This window comes from Megalopta genalis, chromosome 8, assembly GCF_051020955.1.
Source record: "Megalopta genalis isolate 19385.01 chromosome 8, iyMegGena1_principal, whole genome shotgun sequence".
NCBI lineage: Eukaryota > Metazoa > Arthropoda > Insecta > Hymenoptera > Halictidae > Megalopta > Megalopta genalis.
In genome coordinates, this window is record NC_135020.1 from 21,595,314 (window position 1) to 21,614,036 (window position 18,723).

Here is an 18,723-nt window from a genome sequence, read left to right on the forward strand (position 1 = left end):
CAATCGCATTTTCTAGAATCAAATTCATGCTATACTTTAAATAATTGAACGCAACGATTTCTTCCTATCATTTCGGAAGTGAGATTTCCAAGATTAACTAATTTAAAATTATTTAATTCAAAAATAATTATTAATTCAAAGTCGAACTTAATTTTTTTTCTTTGCGATAGTTTATACGAACAAATAATATGACGGGTTCGCTTAATAGCGATTAATAATATATAAATAATAATAATAATAATATTAATAATATAAATAATATAAATAATAATAATATTAATAATATTAATAATATTAATAAATTAATAATAATTTATTAATATCGCGGATTCAATGTTGACTACTACAATCGAAATCTTTTTATTCTTTTGTGTTCTTATTCATCGTTCTATTCTTATTCAGCTTCGTAATTCTTAAATATAGTAATTACACCGCGATGTTGAAGAGAACCACCTTATGTAAAGTATGATGTATGGTACATTCATAAAAGGAAGAAATTCTGTCATATAGCGTAGATTGTATGGTTCTTTTTTATATAGAATTTTATGTCGTCGCAGAGTGTACAGCTGTCTGCGAATTTGAATTTTCAGCGAGGGCATTTGGGGGCAGTAGATTCTCACTCGATCGATGAATAATGAATGACATTCTTGGAGTGAATGACATGGCGAAGAATGTCAGCGTGAACCACGTAGCAGCGTTGAACGATTTAAGCACATTAGCTTTTACCATCTCCCTCTCTCTCTCCCTATCTATTTTCCCTACTTTTACACCTTTTACCTTCTTCCCGCCTTGTTCCACTGTATTCTAGCTCTAACTCGTCTTCACTACATCCGCTCGCGTACTCGCATTGGTGGAAATATTCAAAGCCGAGTACAATATAGAAACACACACACACACACACACACACACACACACACACACACACACACACACACACAGAAAATGTATGAACGTGCAAATTACGATGCGTCAAATGAATATTAGCATACAAGTACCTTGCCAGTCACGTCATCTGTATGCAAGTAGGATCACAACATGTGAACATATTTTCACAGGCGGATCGAGATAAAAAATCACCTTATAAAAAACTATGGAAGGTTTTAAGGAGGTATTCTAATGTTCTTTTTCGCAAGAAGGTTTCATAATATCTCTCTCTCTCTCTCTCTCTCTCTCTCTCTCTCTCTCTCTTTATTTCAACGTTTAAATGTTAACGTTTAAAACGTGTTAAAAGGGTGGAGCTTTATTTCGAGTTCAAAGATCATACAGCAAATTCTGAGCGTCAAAATAACGCTCAGCTTGGAAACAAAAATGGACGATTTGAGAAGAGGAGATACGATTATTCGAGCCTCGCGGCTCATTTTTATAGTCGTTGACAATCAGTAGCTATAAAAACGAGCCACGAGGCTCGAGTAATCGTATCTCCTCTTCCCAAATTGTTCATTTTTGTGTACAAGCTGAGCGTCAATTAGGGAGAATTTACTGTATGTAGTATTTTTTTACTGAATTTAGTGCTGTATTTTTACTGTATTTACTATATTTAGTACTGTATTTTTACTTTAATTTCACTGTATTTACTGTATTTAGTATTTTTACTCTATTTATTTAATTTTACTGTATTTACTTTATTTACTGTATTTAGTATTTAGTATTTTTATTATTTATTTAATTTTACTGTATTTACTGTATTTAGAATTTAGTATTTTTATTATTTATTTAATTTTACTGTATTTACTGTATTTAGTATTTAGTATTTTTATTATTTATTTAATTTTACTGTATTTACTGTATTTAGAATTTAGTATTTTTATTATTTATTTAATTTTACTGTATTTACTGTATTTAGTATTTAATTTACTGAACTTACTGAATTTACTGTAGGTCATGTTCGAAATTTTCATAACGAGTCTGACACGCGATATTATAGGGCAAGAGATTCAAGAATATAGCTCCGAAGATTACAGCTTGAATTTTTGAAGTTAACGGAGTTACAATTGTTTAAGGTACATACGTAACGATCGGCCAAAACTTTAAATCTATCCTTTTTAAAATGGCTTCCGCGACATCGCGTCTACTAGACCAATTCTTTGATCTACACTTCCAGCACACGTACGCTAAAGTGTAAAAACCTAATTGTAAAAAATGAAAAACTCGAACGATTTCGAAGAACTATAAATTTACTGTACAAGCTGAACGTGCGCCACGATTTTTACAGTAGCAACTTATCACCGTGACAGTTACCCTTGACATTTTTCAAATTTTTCGGTAAAATGCACCGTAACGTTAACCCTTAACACTAAATTTACAGAACCCGTCAAAATAACGGGGGTCACTAATTTTGTAATATTTACGATTATTCATATCGTAAAAATACATTTATGAGTTATTTATTAAATTTATATGTTACTTACGGCAAATGTTACAATAACACTTGTTAAAAATCAGAATAAATGTCATATTGTTATTTTTATAAACTAATATAAAACAGCTGTTTTTTGTGCTCCGTATATCTAGTGTTAATACCGCAAAAAGTACTATACATAGAATAGCATCTAGTTTCACGCTAGAATACCCCGTTTAATATCTTAACCGTCTCCAAACAATTCGGTATTTTATGTGATGTGAAATACCTATGAGTGAAGATGTATTTTCGAAATCATTGTAAACCCCAACAATTAACCCCTTAACGTGCACGCCCGAGTTAACTCGAGCGCGCTAAACTGGCCAAACTGTGCACACTCGAGATAATTCGTGCGGCGTTAGTATTATGTTGCTGTAATTTTTCACACTCGAATGCAATCGAGAATTGAAAATAACAATGTGAAAGCAAAAAGAAAACAATCGTTTTATTGATATTTATCATTTACATGGGATTGTAAGCTATAACACTTACTTATTCAAGTATAAAATATATCCTTTTTCTACTTATCACTTACGACTTGTCTCTTCCTTGTGAGCCGCTTTCCGACAGCGTATTCATATTCAGATTCTGATTCGCTCATTTTTCAATATATATTTTACTAAAATATAATGTAAAATAAAATATAAATAATAATATATATAAATATAATAATAAATATTATAAATACTAGTATTGTTATTATTTATGTTTTAAAAGTATAAATAAATATTTTTACCGATAATAATGTTTATTCTGAAATGGGAATTCGAAAAGAAAGATAAAAAAAGTCGATGTGTGTGCGTGTAATATTACAATATTCGACTATTTTCTGCAATGTTATCAAAATCCAAAATTCCAATAAAAATTTTGATTATTTTTGTATTTTCGTAATTTTCTTGCCAAGACAACGTTCTAAATTGGGCTTTTTTACATTAAAAAAAATTGATTTTTTTGGCCGGCCTTTTTCAAAAAAACTGTGCATTAAGGGGTTAAATATACTTAACGGAAACAGAGGTACAATAAGTTCTCCTTAATTGATGCTCAGCTTGTACACAAAAATGGACAATTTGGGAAGAGGAGACACGATTATTCGAGCCTTGCGGTTCATTTTTATAGTTACCGATTGTCAAGGACTATAAAAACGAGCCGCGAGACTCGAATAATCGTGTCTCCTCTTCCTACATTGTCCATTTTTATGCACAAGCTGAGCGTCAGTCGGGGAGAATTTACTGTATTCGTAGCGCAGAAGTTTTGGGTTCGTGATGTCAGACTGTTTACAAATATAGGGGGCCTTGACTTTTAGTCTCGTTCGACATATTGTATATTACAATTTATAATTATGCGAAGTATTGCATTGGCGGCGATAATTAGTGCTCAAAATGAACCGTAGAACCAAAGAAGTTTTCATAGCTGTACTAAAAGCAAGTCGACTGCGCAGTGTATCATAAAAACTTACTAATGAATAAGTAACATAAACGAGCTCCGAGAAAGTTCGTCGCCTGTGACATAACGGCAATAAATGGCCCAAAATTGGCAACATATGTTAAGATGAGATATGTTAATACAAAATGAATGTAGAAAAATTGTAATGTTTTATGACTAAACGTCTCGAATGATGGAATACATTGGGAGAAATGGTTTATTATTATAAGGTAGCGATCGCAATTAGATTTGTTTGTTGATTAGTTTCTGTTTAACTTTCTCAATCACAAATCTGTAATTTTATTTTAATTTTCGTATGCAATTATTAAGAAAATTAGTTGTGGAAAATAGCATACATTTTCAACTTTCAGAATCTGTCTTGCTCTGACCATAAGAATTATACAAGTGATTGTCACGCAAAAAGATCCTGTGGGCTCTCCTTAATACAACAATATATTTTTGTACAATATTATAAACATTTAAACACGTTCAAACGTTGTTGAAACTGAAACGGGACACCTCCGACGCCGAAATTCTGTCGGATATTTTTCAATGATATTTTCAAAATGAAAGATTTAAAGCAATATTTAAATGCATCACATAAAAGAGCGCAACTTCTTCCTCAGAGACCATCAAGAAAAGTTAAGACGCAGATTTCGTTTTCGATTGACCAAATAAAAGAGTTTCGCGCGAAACGAGTTATCACCAGTCAGCCATAATGCCAACAGTCACCTCGGATTCACCGTAACATTTATGCTGGAATATTTAGTGTCAGAATCTCGAACGGTTGTTCAAACAAATATCTAACAAGTATTAACGTAGCGGACTTAGTCTAGTGCGTATATCATTCTGTAAACGAGTGCAGTGAATGTATCGCAATCATCTGGTCTTGAGAGACGCAGACAATATCTAGACTAGATTGTGGATTTTTATGCAAAGTAAAAATTTTCTAGATTAGCTCTTCGACTGCTGCGTCACCCGTATATGCGGTTATTTTAAATTTATTTAAAATTTATTTAAAATTTATTTAAAATTTATTTTAATAATTATTTAAAATTTAATTTCTATGCTAATCCATAACAAAATTTCTTAATTGTATTAAGATTCGCAAGAGGTATATAAGAATATTGAAATAGTAATCGGTGTCATATAACTTTGCTTTGCAAGTTTAATTTAATTGATTAAAATACTTTAATTCTATGAAATTTTGAGATATTTTCGGCGTGGCCGTCAATTTGTTAATTGCAGGATGCGGAAGCTACATATATACATCTATTTTAATGAGTTCATTGTGTAATACAATGATATTATCAAACCGTTTAAATGTTTTGCTGTTTTTCATTTGGTCTCCTCATTTTTGTCATAAGTGCATAAAATCCTCGTGAAATGCAGAACTCTTTTCTTTTGTTAATAAAAATTGAAATCAACTTTCTCACTTTTTTTTACGATTTCTAATAGAAAGAGAGGCACTTTCGCCTAATCTACGATGGATGAAACGCGCGTTTCAGGATGTATATACGCGTGTGCTATTATACATATGCACAGAATACGCATTGTTTTCGCGCATACGTCGTTTAAACAAAATATCTTAATTTTTAAAATAAATGGAACATAATTGAAAAAAAAACTGATGCGTTAAATAGAACTTGCGCTCTTTAAATGTTGTTTAAACACGTTTAAATGTTTATAACGTTAGAAAAAAATACACCGTTGTATTTGAGAGAATCGTCAGAATTATTCTATTCAAGAACCAAAACAGTCAAAATTCTTAAAGTTGGAAATTTTACTTTTCTGAAATTACAATCTACATTCTATTTTCAAAATATGCACAACACAGTATCGTAAGGCGCAAGGTAAGCCACATCGGCAATGGTAAATAAAGTAGTGAACACTGGTATGGTAATTACAAGCAACCGGTCATGGCGCAAGCGCGTCCAATGTCGATCGTGAAATAAGTATCATTTCTTGCGTCCTCTCACGAGAAAATTATCGTACACTTATGTGTATCCTAATAACAAATTTTACCCTTTTAATGATAAGCACAAACGTGAGCATTTTTTGCAAAAAGTTGCAAGAAATTGTTTGTTAATTTCAAATGTGCATTATTTAACAATGTTGTTGTTTTAAGTGGATCGATATTATTTTTATTTTCAAATAACAGCATTGAAAATAACGGTTCCAAACGAATCATTTCATACAGTTATTCCTTATTTTCATTTCAAATAAAATTTTCCCAGGTCGCAACTATAAAGAAAATACCGGTCTATAATGTTTTAGTCAAATTATTTTGACAAATAGTTTTGTCAAAATCGGATAATTAGCGTTTTTACCTTGTGAATATCATTGCATGGACATTTCCTTTGTAAGTTGAATGAGATCATAGTAAATTATATTATAATAAAAATTAATTAATAAAAAATAAAAATAATTGATTATATTATATTATATTATATGATATGATATTATATTATATTATATTATATTATATTATATTATATTATATTATATTATATTATATGATATGATATGATATTATATTATATTATATTATATTATATTATATTATATTATATTATATTATATTATATTATATTATATTATATTATATTATATTATATTATATTTACAATCGTTTAAAATTGAAATCATAAATGTAGTTTCAACGTACATTATTAAATTAATTAGTTTATTTCGTTTTTCTAGTAGCATTGTTATATCAACTATCAACTCCACAGTACGGCAAATGGTCGACGGAAAGCGTTATCAGGCACGATCGTGAGTACCATGGCGCGAGAGACTTATCGCAACGTTAGAATTACGTATATTTTGATTTTAAGAAATAAGACTATGTTGATGCAAACTTAACTATTATGTGCTTACATGGAAACGTAGGTAGATAGGAATTTAGTTTAGAAGCAACGTTCTACTGTTGCGTTTAATAACATTCTAACTTTATATTTGTCATATCAATTAAAACAAAAAAATAAAATACAAAGAAATTGTTAAATAGTCGATAATAAAACATACTGCAGCTTTCTGAAATGTTTGCTCTATCCTTTGCATATTTAAAAGCGACTTACATCATCTAAATATAAATGTCACTGAAAAAAAAATCAATTTAATTTTGTATATTTGAAGTATATATACATATAATACTGTGGCGTATTACAACATTTGTGCATAATTATTACTGAACAAAATTATAGTCATCTGTGCTACGCTTTTATTACATATCCTACATATTCTTATTTCTAAATCAAGCAAAATATTATTTCACTTTCATAAGTCGATATATTAGATAGGGTAAAAAAATTGTTCAATAAAAATTTAATTATAGCGACAAAAAAATTCTACTGAATTATAAATTCTGAGTTTCTTCTACTGATCGTTGCGTATGCTCTCAATTTGACGATTTCATATCGGTGTGTTATAAAAAGTAGGTGATCGTAAATCGATCTGCATAATTCACAGTGTATAAATACACACATAATTTCAGTAGATTACTGAATATGTGTACAACGTACAGCCGGTACAGCAGACCTTTCGATTTCTAAAGCGACCAGTTGCGTCCGCGTCGTCGTCGCTGGTCGTCGTCGCGGTGGTACTGAAAGTGGGGTTGAAGTTACGTCGTTATATTTGAACTTTCCTCGATTCTCCCTTCCACACACGATGTTGTGATGTTGTTGGCGAAATAAGACAGTGCATAAAGTCCGAGGAGTTGCCTGCGACATTCTTACACGGTTTCGAAAAAATACGGTACGTTTATTTTGTACACTTCTTCATAAACATTCCACAATTCACGCACAATACAATTCCACAGATTTCCTTCTTCATTATCTTTTATTGACAGTTTAAATTATTAAAAAGGAATCGTTGATCACTAATCTTAAATGATATTGAAACCATTTACTTTTATTAGTTAGTACTATCATTTATAAACAGCCGACTATGGTGTAAACAATGTTGTATTGTGAAATCAATTTAGGAATCGTGTAATCTTAATTATACCCTGTAAATATTATATAAACTTAGTAAACAACGTATGATTATTGTTTATTATTACAAGTACACGCTGGCACTTGATCCTGAAGGTTTAAATAATAACAAACTCGAAAAGTGTTATAGTGTTGAAAGTAAAATTATGATATTGTGCTTGAAATTTTGATGAGATCATTTCTTCAATGTCACCTTCAGCATTTTAAATGAAATCATTGATTTCTATTAAAAGCACCTTATCGAGGATAGTGTATTTTTCCAACATTTATATCATTAATCTATTGGTATACTGTGAGGTCTTAATCAATTTTGCATCAATAATTTGCCAATTAAAACAATAAGCATTAGATTTAATAATCATTTTTAAATTCTATAGACACTTCATTTGGTTTGTTCAATATTGTAATTGTATTATTGTTTTGAAGTTTTTATTATATTCATAATTTATTATAGAAATTGAAATAATTGATTAATATAATGTGCTTGCCTTTAATATTTCATTTATTTGAAATATAAAAAAGAATGCTTTTACACACAAACTTTTCCACTAAAAGAACTCTTTTGCCTTGTACAAATAATTCTAATCTTGAGTAGTAGTGTATATTTTATGCATTGCATCTATCATTGAAAGAAATAGATAAGAGATTGTAATCTTTGCATATTAGAATATATTCAAATTCTTATGTGAATGATATTTTTGTTCAGTTAGAGCAATTATTACATGGACCTTATATGTATGAACTTAAACACATAATGATTATCATTTTCTGATAACACATTATAATAAAAATATATTTTCTAGGTCTTGTTTCAATAAAGCTTAACTCGGAGGAAACTCTGATATATCAATTTTGTCATGGCTACTTTAGTAACAAATATTAGATTTACCCCTGCTTTTCATTCCATTTGTGCAACTGCGATGAGAACACTATCTACCAAAGCAATGCTAAATCCCAAAGATGATGCAAAAGAAGTAATACTTAAATACTTAGATGGGAAAGATAATGGCATTGTAGTATTAGGATTCAATCGGCCAGCTAGTCGCAATGCTTTTGGAAAGACTTTAGTGAGCCAACTACGTGAAGCCATTTCTTGCATTAGAGAAGACACCAAGTTACGAGTATTAATTATCCGCAGTCTGGTTCCAAAAATATTTTGTGCTGGTGCAGATTTAAGAGAAAGATTAAAAATGGACAATTCAGAAGCCTCCTTATTTGTTTCTTCATTGAGAGACATTATGAACAACATAGAATCACTACCAACTCCAGTGATAACTGCTATAGATGGTATAGCATTAGGTGGAGGGCTAGAACTGGCACTAGCTACTGATATCAGAGTTGCATCATCAGAAGCTACAATGGGTCTTGTAGAAACAAAATTAGCCATTATGCCAGGTGCTGGTGGAACACAGCGACTTCCAAGGATAGTTGGACCTGCTAAAGCAAAAGAACTCATTTATACTGCACGTATATTAAATGGTGAACATGCTATGAAGATTGGTCTTGTTAATGAAGTTGTTCCCCAAAATAAGGATGGAGATGCTGCTTATCAAACTGCTTTATCTATTGCTAGGGAAATACTGCCTAATGGACCCATTGGAGTAAAGTATGTATTAAACAAAAAGATGTGTTAATACTCATGAAATTGAATTAATATCCTATTTCTTTCACATTTTAGAGTATCGAAAGTAGCAATATCAAATGGCCTTGAGCTACCTATTGCAGATGGGCTTGAAATTGAAAAACAATGTTACAGTCAGATTTTGGATACAAAAGATAGAATTGAAGGACTTGCTGCATTTGTATCAAAACGTGTACCTGTTTATCAAGGCATGTGAATATATAAGCTCGATGTACAATACATTTTACAATACCTTAATTACGATATCAGAAAGCTGCAGTTCTTAACTGATAACAATTAACATATGTATATATTTTTTTTACAAAATAAGTGATATTACTAACTTTGATACATGGAAATCAAGAAAAAATTTATATTTCTAATGCTTTTATAATTTACTTTTATCTTAATCTTAAGAAATCCTATCTACGTAATTTGTATTTCTTACAAACTGATTTTTTATATTCATGTTGTTGTTACTGTTGAAACATATTTTATATGTATAGTTTATACAGAATGTTATACATGCGCCTGTGGGAAAAGGGGGGATATACATTTTTATTAAAATAAAATTACTGTATTTATAATACTGATTTCTATTCCACCATTACCTTTGTACATCTAGTTCATAAGAAAATAGTAATAATGGGATTTATATTTTTATTATATGTTCCTTTATACATATAACATTAATAAACATCACAAGAACATGTAAATAGTATGTAATGAAGTACATAACAAAGCATCATCTAAATACTTTTTCAATATTATTGCACCAATATCAAAATAACACTTTTTCTTTTGTGCAATTCAATATTAAAATAATATAATACAATGTTTCAAAATTTTTAGTAAACTGAGATAAAACTTTCATTTCGATTTGAAAATTTGCAGTCATTTACAAAGTTCTTGTGTTAGAATGATCTTACAACATCAAAATTGGAATGTATAACGATATAACAATAAAAACAGAATGATGTATCATGTGAAACACCTCCTGAATCTTAAGTAAAATATTTTGTACAATCAATATTTAATATATTATGCACACTGCATAGGAACAGTAAATTGTTCTTTCTGTCTGTTTTCTTTAACAAGTGCCATAAGAACATTGAGTTGATTAATTGTATCTTCTGGACAAGTCACACGATGTCCAACAGTTAAGTCACTCTCATAAATTTCATAATCATTACCACCTTCTGCTGTTTTGTCACCAAAAAAGTGTATTTCATGATAGCCTTGAACATGTCTAAGGCAATATGTTTTATCCCAGCCAATAGGAAATACATCGAAGGATATTTGACCCCCTGTACATACAAAATAGTAAAAACATTTTTATGTACATTTTCATAAATCTTAAGTAATTTTCTTAATCTAATTCAACCATTATAATCAGCGAAAATAAAACAAGAATGACAATATTGTATGTCACTTAGGTGACATTTTAGTCAAAATATTTTGTGCTAACTATAGGAATGTATGTGTCAATTATTTCATTTAACACATTGCTGATTTGAGATATAATCTAAGTCGTCTATGCAGTAAAAGGAGTGTAAATATAAAAGATTAAATTTATGCAAAAAAAATGTAACAAATGATGTAAGTTTCTGTGGCTTACAATGTGTTCATAACAAAAATTATATACAATAGGATAAATGTAAATTTATATAATGTTTACCAATGCTATATGTTAAAGCCAGGTCTGGAAATTCTTTCTTGAGAGTCTGAATAAATTTCTGTCGAACTTGATTTTCCATATCATATTCATAAAATTGAAGGCGTTCTTCTTTTGTGCAATTTCGACCAACTGGTGACACATTTAGCATTCCAGTTCTGAATTCGATAAAAGTTCCTCTTTTAAAAGGCAAATGCAATTCCGATATGTACTTCAAGCAAAAGTTTATCAAATCCTGTAATGCATCTTCACCTATAATACTTTGAATTGTCTGAAACAGAAATTTGATTTTGAAATTAATTATACAATATATTAAAATATTCAATACATTATTTTAATATAAATTAAATGTATTTTTTACCTCAGTTTGTAATTTTTTACCATCTTTAAAAGCAATAAGTCCATTTTCTGCAAAGATATATTTGTACTTTTCAAACATGCTTCCACCACCCAACTGCTCCTTCAGTTTGACTAGATCTGATCCTCCAACAACAGCTATATCAAATTCCTTTCGTACTGTCTCCAACAGAAATTTCTCTACATTTGGTTTAATTGGCTGTTAAAAAAGTTCATAATAAAAATTGTAATTACAGAAAATATTGAAGTTTGTGAATAATTAAAGCATATTCTATGTATTTGATATTATCATTTATTGGATGCATATATTGTTTTCCTCTAACAATTATATTATATTATAACAATTCCTCTAACAACATTTTAACATGGACGACTACTTTTAGTTTAACAAACTACATTTATCATAAAAAGAGTAATATTTGCTAGGATCTATGAGAAAGAAGATATTATGAGCTACTTAAAGTCACTAAAACACATTTAATACAATGGTGTACATTTAATAATATCAAGAATTTTTAAAATAACTAGATATTTAATGGCCTTTAAATAAATGAATAATATATAATGTTGCTTCTTCAAAATGTTTAGTCTAATGTTATAATGATTATGTAAAAAGGAATAATACAATTATGTTCTATGATCTTACTATACCTGTCATATTCTCTTAATGTTTAATTATATTATAATAAATAAATATACAAAAATGAGCAAATTTTACACGTATCTCATATAAATGAAATATACCTGTCTAGGATCGGTAAGAGTACCATCAACATCGAACAAACATATTATCTTCTTAGTCATATTGAAATAATTTTCTCCAATGGCTTACTCTGAAACACAAATTTTCACCTTAATCTGATAACAGAGCACACACTGCATAACAATGATAAAACAAGAAAACATTGAAAGTGTAATATACTTATAAATTTAGAAGAAATGCCTTTATTATTAATTCTACTACTAAAAAACGATACTTCAAAATATGTGAATAATATTTGTACTTGTAAGTCACGTGCAAGGCATTTTCTATCATTACATATAACAATCCCCCTCCATATATGTATAGCGTCCCCATTCTTTCTGACAGATTTGAAATGCCTCCCGAAATTGAGGGACAGCGTAAAAATTTGGTACATAAAATAAAACAGTATTAATTCGCAAGAACAGAAATTAATATAAATACTGTATTCTTAGAAAGTGTTTAACAGTACAAAAAATGAAAAGAGTACATATACCTAAGCAAATGTGATATGAACCCCCTTTTCATTAAGCCCTCAATTTCGTTTTATAAATGAAGTCAAAATTTATAAATCGACGAATCAAAAGAAAAAACAATATATTAAAATTCAAATATCTTTAGAATGTACTGAAATGACAAATTTTCTATTAAAATCATCAATCCAATGAATTTTAAAATGCATCACATATATCGTGGAACATAACCTTTATTAAAAAAGAAAAAAAATCTACCTACTGTAGTATTATACTATGTAACTGTACAAAAAAATTAGTGTAACCATATTGAACGTTTCATTCAATATGTTCGGATCGAACAAAATTCCTTCCGTTTTCGTCGATTTTTAAGCTAATCGAGTATTGTAAAAAGTGATTTGTGGAAGAAGATATTACGGACGATAGTGTCGATACGTGGCCAGTTTGATATACTGTTTAACACTTCTATCCCATTTACTCGATCAACAATGTTAGAAAGAATCTGGCCGAATAAATTATATTTTCTTATCATCCTTATCTTATTTGATTTTCGCAAATCATATGCGAATATTGCCACTCATAAAAATGCTGTATTAATTCTGGGTAATAAGCTATTTTGTTCTCATTGGATAATTCAGAAGTTTTTGTTATCTTACCTTACATTAATTTAGTTTGCCTTATATGAAAATTGTAAACGGAAAAAAAGTTTACGTAATACTGTCAATATTTATATACTGAACTATATTTTATACAAATATCTTTTCTTTATATAAAAAATTCTTTACTTAAAATGTTTACTTTTGTTTAATTAATTAAATTGTGTATTGTATGATATATCTATTCTCTAATTCTTTTTCACCCATAAAAAATGTTGCATTGATTTATATTCAGTTTGACTACAGGTATATGTAAAATATAGTTTAACGATGGTTGCTTTACAATTTATACACATGGAATATATTAAATGTTTTCTTACTATAGACCTATTGATGTAAGAAAATATTACAAAATTTTTAATTTTGATGTAGCCGACGATGGAGGATTTGAAATGCGTTCCTATTTAAATAAAATTTGTCAAACCCCTAATTTGGATAAGTTGGCGAAAGAAAGTTTATTATTTAATAATGCATACACATCGGTTAGCAGCTGTTCCCCTAGGTATAATTAATCTTTTCCTTTTATCTTAAAAATTATATTTTATAATTTTAGTATACATAACTATTTTTAAATTTTAGTCGGTCTTCTTTACTAACTGGTTTACCAAGTCATCAAAATGGAATGTATGGTCTTCATCATGGAATTCATCACTTTAACTCCTTTGATAATGTTCAAAGTTTACCAAAAATATTAAACAAAAATAGTATACGAACAGGTAAATCTATATCGAATAGTAGACATATTGACTTTAGATAACATTATTTTAATTAGAGCAATATTTTTTTTGTAATATTTTACTTTGCTACTTGAGAACAGTAATATATGTAACGTTAACACTGCTATAAATAGATTGCTTTTCATTTAAGAATACTACTGTCTGCTAGAAAAAAGGAGAATTAAATTCAAACTAATAATTACGAAAATTCATAAATAGTATTTGACATTTTTTTAGGTATTATTGGTAAGAAACACATAGGTCCAAATAGTGTTTATCCATTTGACTTTTCATATACAGAAGAAAATAATTCAATCCTTCAAGTTGGCCGCAATATTACGAAAATTAAGCTTCTAGTCAGGGAGTTTCTGTCTTACAATAAAACGCAGTATGAAATCATCCGAATTATCTCATACATAATCATGTCATACATTTTTTAAAGAAGTACTAAAAATGCTTTTACATTTTTAGGCCTTTCTTTTTATATGTTGCATTTCATGATCCTCATCGTTGCGGCCACTCTCACCCAGAGTATGGAAATTTTTGTGAAAAATTTGGCAATGGTGATGTGGGTATGGGCAGCATCCCTGATTGGAATCCAATATATTATCAATGGGATCAAGTGAAAGTTCCTTACTTTGTTCAAAATACAGAAGCTGCTAGACGAGACATCGCTGCTCAATACACAACAATTTCTCGTTTAGATCAAGGTATAATTACAAAATGACATTTCAAAAACTATATTAATTAAACTAATGTAATTCCGTTTTATCAATATTTATTAATAACATGATAAATAACTTATTGTCTATCAACGATAGGAAGTATATACACATTACGTTCGAAAATTAATCACAAAAATTTGAAATTTTTAAGGTGTGGGTTTAGTTCTAAAGGAACTTGAAGATGCTGGTTTTAAAAATGATACATTAGTTATTTACACATCAGACAATGGCATACCATTTCCAAATGGTCGAACAAATCTACATGAACCAGGTATTGTCAAACATACTTTATACAGGATGGACCATATAAAATGTTGGAAGCTCTTTTTTCTGACACTATAACAATCATTGCTTTGACTTTTCTTTTTAATCAACTTGAGTACAATTAACAGGGACAGGAGAACTGATTATTTGGTGTATAAGAGATTTTTTTATGATGGTTGCTAGAAGAATAAAAAGGACTCCCCTACACTTTTCTTAAATGCAATATAATTTATCTCTTTTGGAACCATTTTTTTAACTTGTACTTTTAGTAAATATTTTTTGTTATTATGTATGATTAGAATACGATGTTTCTTAAAAATATATTGAAGGAAGGCTCTTTTTACTCTCCTAGCAACCATCATACCAAATGTGTTTTACACCAAAATATGAGTTCTCTTAATTTATTTGAATAAAAAAAGTATTAAGTTGATAACTGTCATAATTTTAGAGGGGACAGCTTATAACAGTACCCTATGTACACATCGAAAAGAAAATGACTTTTAAGTAGGTTTGAAAATACTTGCTATATACAAATAATGAACTTTTAGGTTTGGAAGAACCTATGATGATTAGATCACCAATCCCTGGACATAGAAAAAATAGTGTAACATACAGTTTGACATCATTATTGGATATTGTACCGACATTATTAGATTGGTTTAACATACCCTATATGAATCAATCTTCATCTGATGTAAAGGAAGTTTCTTCTCCACAATTAACAGGAAAATCACTTCTTCCACTTCTTGATAAAGGTAACATAGATGAAAACATAGATTGTTCCATCTTGGTTAAAATAACTCCTAACATTACTTTATTGTATATTTGTATATGCAGAACCTGTTGAAAATGACACTGCTGTTTTTGCCAGTCAAACACATCACGAAATTACTATGTATTACCCCATGCGAGCTATCAGAACTAAGAGATATAAGCTAATACATAATATTAATTACAAAATGCCATTTCCCATTGATCAGGATCTTTTTGTATCACCGACTTTTCAGGTAACCTGGAAAAAATTAAATTACGAATACTAAACTAAAATACTTTGTATAATGTATCCTAAGTTACTGGAACAGGATGTTATAAATTATGTTTTTTTTTTGTTTTATCTCTACAGGATCTTTTAAATAGAACTAGAAACAATCAACCGCTTAAATGGTACAAAACTTTAAAGAGTTATTATGAAAGACCAGAATGGGAATTTTATGATCTTAAATATGATCCAGAAGAAAGGAATAATATTGCATCTAAGACGTCTATGAAGGTAAATATGAGTAGTTATATCATTTTTATTCAAATAAGTTTATATATTTGAAATATAATTTATATATTTTTATATGTTAGGAAACATTTACCAATCTACAAAATAGATTGTTAAACTGGCAAAAAGTAACAGAAGATCCATGGCTTTGTGCACCAAGTGGAGTTCTCATTGGAGATAAGACTGAAAGTCCTCAGTGTATGTCACTTGAAAATTTTCTCTAGATGTGACTTAATATGTCAGATTTTATTAACATTTTTAGAATTATGAAATACTCATTAATATTTAACTATTATTAATTATTTTAACTTGTTGAAAGTAATGAAATTTATGATTTATATATTGTGACAGTAACATTCTAAATAGCATACTATTTCATTTATTATATGTGGAGGGTTTAGAAGCTAATTAGTGTAAGATTATGTTAATAAATACACACATTTTTCTATATCTGATATTTCTATGAACAATGTTCCATGTTTACCACATTACTAAATGTTATAACAAATTTTAAGGAGATTCTGCATTTCTATTGACATAAAAAATCACCGGTTATATTTCACTCTTAATGAGTATTACATATATGATTTTCACAATTGAAAAGCAAAGAAATCTGCTCTATTACATGGTGTAATTAAATTCGATTTAAGATTCTTAATTTTCAAAATAATCTCTTAATTAATTTCAAAATAATCAAAATCTAAACATATTTAAATATCTATCATGTTATAAAACAGAAGACACTTTTGTTTAGTAGAATCTATTAAAGCATTTGATTCGTCATATATGTGTATAACATAATGATTAAAACACAAATTTTTTGAAAGTGAAAATTTTATTTGTTAAAAATTGAGAGTATATAAAAGTAATATTCAAATTTATGCTCAGTACATTGAAAATTGTAAAAATTTACTATCAGTTACTTGCAAAAATATGTTGGGATATATTAATAATAAGGTAAATGTACAAAGCAGATTTTAAAAAATAAATAACATATATTCTAGTTGTACAAACAGGGAAGTTAGTGATACAATTTTTTGTAATATAATATTTTGAAATGAACGTATTTTATTATACACTAGAGTTGTAGTCTCTCTTTAATAGTAATATAAATTCTTATTTAATAGATTGGAAATATAAAACATTGAATAATAGTTAATGGTATCAATTATAATTTGAAGTATATAATAAGCTAATTATTATAAAATGCTCAGATTCGCGAAGGATTATTTATTTTCCTTAAAAATATTATGTTTAATCTCATAAAACTGAACTCATAAATTTGTGAATCAGCACCAAGCTCTTTCCATTAATATAAAATTAATCAACTGCTCTAATTAAGTATCAGAAAGTTCATGAAATTGTATAAATCAGTAATGTTTTGAACATATCTAGTATAAACAAAATTGAGTCAAGTAGGCCAAATCAACTAAAATACTGAATTTTGAAGAATATATTTCTTCGAGTTTAAAAAGTTTCTGATATATTAAATTTCACTTTGACAATTGAATATGGAAACAATAGCATACTGGTATAATCTCAACATGTTGGTATTTTATAATACTCACAAATAATATGCTAGTCTATAAAAGTTAATAATTTATTATCAAAATATAATATAGTATGTCTGTTTTTTTTAATGATGATAATTGTTGTCTACTGCACATTATTTACTGTATGTTATCAACTCTTATAGCTTTCTAAGCAAAAACAATTGATTATGGAAACAATAGCATACTGGTATGATTATACTAGATGATTATACATGTTGGTATTTTATAATACTCACAAATAATATGCTAGATTATAAAAGTTAATAATTTATTGTCAAAATATAATATAGTATGTCTGTTTTAATGATGATAATTGTTGTCTACTACACATTATTCACTGAACGTTACCAACTTTTATAGCTTCCTAGGTGAAAACAACTGACTTAAGCCACATTAATACTGTTTTATTCATCACTAGCGTTTTGACAGCATCTAAATATTAGTTGTAAGAGTGTACAATAAAAAATATAGGGTTTCACTTAAAAATTTAAATGTAAACTTCATAACAACAACCACAGATAGTCTAATTCTGAGCTACGTTCCTTGTTTGTTTAAACAATTTTCATATAAAACAGTTAAGAGATTGGAAACTATGGATATGACAAAATTTGATCATTTTGCCTTAAGTGTACTTACCAAAACACTTTAGAGTGGAAGAACAATACGCGGTATAGAAATGTTTTTCATATCTCTTTCCCGATGTTTTGAAATAATCTCGTTTAGTTGATGAATGTAAGTCGAGGATTTATTTGCAGACTTTTCAACTGCTTTCAATTCTGTAGAGATATCATTCATCTGAAGTACACGTGGATCAATTAATATTTCATTATCAAAATACGGAGAGAAAACTACGTTTGCT

General features: G+C 28.7%; 4 protein-coding genes across 11 annotated transcripts in view; 2 read left to right on the plus strand and 2 right to left on the minus strand.

The window, feature by feature from the left end:
- The first annotated feature begins 7,324 nt into the window (after positions 1–7,324).
- LOC117225638 (methylglutaconyl-CoA hydratase, mitochondrial) lies at positions 7,325–10,023 on the plus strand. The gene is made up of 3 exons (XM_033479318.2): positions 7,325–7,576; positions 8,619–9,421; positions 9,494–10,023. The coding sequence occupies exons 2-3, from the start codon at positions 8,673–8,675 to the stop codon at positions 9,651–9,653; spliced, it is 909 nt and encodes a 302-aa protein (XP_033335209.1). The 5' UTR covers positions 7,325–7,576; positions 8,619–8,672; the 3' UTR covers positions 9,654–10,023.
- Positions 10,024–10,079: 56 nt separating this feature from the next.
- Positions 10,080–13,237, minus strand: Pmm2 (phosphomannomutase). Of its 5 annotated transcripts, none has more exons than XM_033479364.2 (5): positions 13,101–13,237; positions 12,213–12,301; positions 11,473–11,667; positions 11,115–11,382; positions 10,080–10,743 (listed from the first exon to the last, which is right to left on the minus strand). In XM_033479364.2, exons 2-5 carry the CDS (start codon positions 12,270–12,272, stop codon positions 10,478–10,480), a joined length of 789 nt encoding a protein of 262 aa, XP_033335255.1. In that variant the 5' UTR covers positions 12,273–12,301; positions 13,101–13,237; the 3' UTR covers positions 10,080–10,477. The 5 variants fall into 5 exon arrangements, with proteins under 5 accessions (XP_033335255.1, XP_076380330.1, XP_033335248.1 ...); XM_076524215.1 differs by having other exon boundaries at positions 13,105–13,217; XM_033479357.2 differs by lacking the exon at positions 13,101–13,237 and adding an exon at positions 12,946–13,087.
- Sgsh (N-sulfoglucosamine sulfohydrolase) lies at positions 13,152–16,761 on the plus strand. Its single transcript, XM_033479325.2, has 10 exons — positions 13,152–13,286; positions 13,712–13,841; positions 13,919–14,055; positions 14,293–14,443; positions 14,527–14,765; positions 14,932–15,051; positions 15,593–15,799; positions 15,882–16,051; positions 16,168–16,314; positions 16,395–16,761. The coding sequence occupies exons 1-10, from the start codon at positions 13,172–13,174 to the stop codon at positions 16,533–16,535; spliced, it is 1,557 nt and encodes a 518-aa protein (XP_033335216.1). The 5' UTR covers positions 13,152–13,171; the 3' UTR covers positions 16,536–16,761.
- The window catches only part of wun (wunen), a 126,821-nt gene continuing 122,914 nt past the window's right edge, over positions 14,817–18,723 (minus strand). The window contains exons 9-11 of one of the 4 annotated variants that reach the window (XR_013033992.1): positions 18,501–18,659; positions 16,001–16,056; positions 14,817–15,884 (exon numbers count right to left, since the gene is read on the minus strand). The gene's annotated coding sequence lies outside the window, so the exon portion shown is untranslated. Of the gene's footprint in view, positions 16,057–18,500; positions 18,660–18,723 lie in introns of all 4 variants that reach the window. The other 3 variants (XR_013033991.1, XR_013033993.1, XR_013033990.1) reach the window with 3 other exon arrangements.

Bases quoted from the DNA above. Each gene is read 5' to 3' on its own strand.
- Pmm2 (XM_033479364.2), bottom strand. From the start codon at position 12,272: ATGACTAAGAAGATAATATGTTTGTTCGATGTTGATGGTACTCTTACC. The intron at 11,668-12,212 runs GTATATTTCATT...CTTTTTTAACAG, and splicing joins CTCTTACCGATCCTAGACAG to CCAATTAAACCAAATGTAGA. The intron at 11,383-11,472 runs GTAAAAAATACA...TTTCTGTTTCAG, and splicing joins GTAAAAAATTACAAACTGAG to ACAATTCAAAGTATTATAGG.
- Sgsh (XM_033479325.2), top strand. From the start codon at position 13,172: ATGTTAGAAAGAATCTGGCCGAATAAATTATATTTTCTTATCATCCTT. The intron at 14,766-14,931 runs GTATAATTACAA...GAAATTTTTAAG, and splicing joins AATTTCTCGTTTAGATCAAG to GTGTGGGTTTAGTTCTAAAG. The intron at 16,315-16,394 runs GTAAATATGAGT...TTTATATGTTAG, and splicing joins CATCTAAGACGTCTATGAAG to GAAACATTTACCAATCTACA.
- LOC117225638 (XM_033479318.2), top strand. From the start codon at position 8,673: ATGGCTACTTTAGTAACAAATATTAGATTTACCCCTGCTTTTCATTCC. The intron at 9,422-9,493 runs GTATGTATTAAA...TTCACATTTTAG, and splicing joins AATGGACCCATTGGAGTAAA to AGTATCGAAAGTAGCAATAT.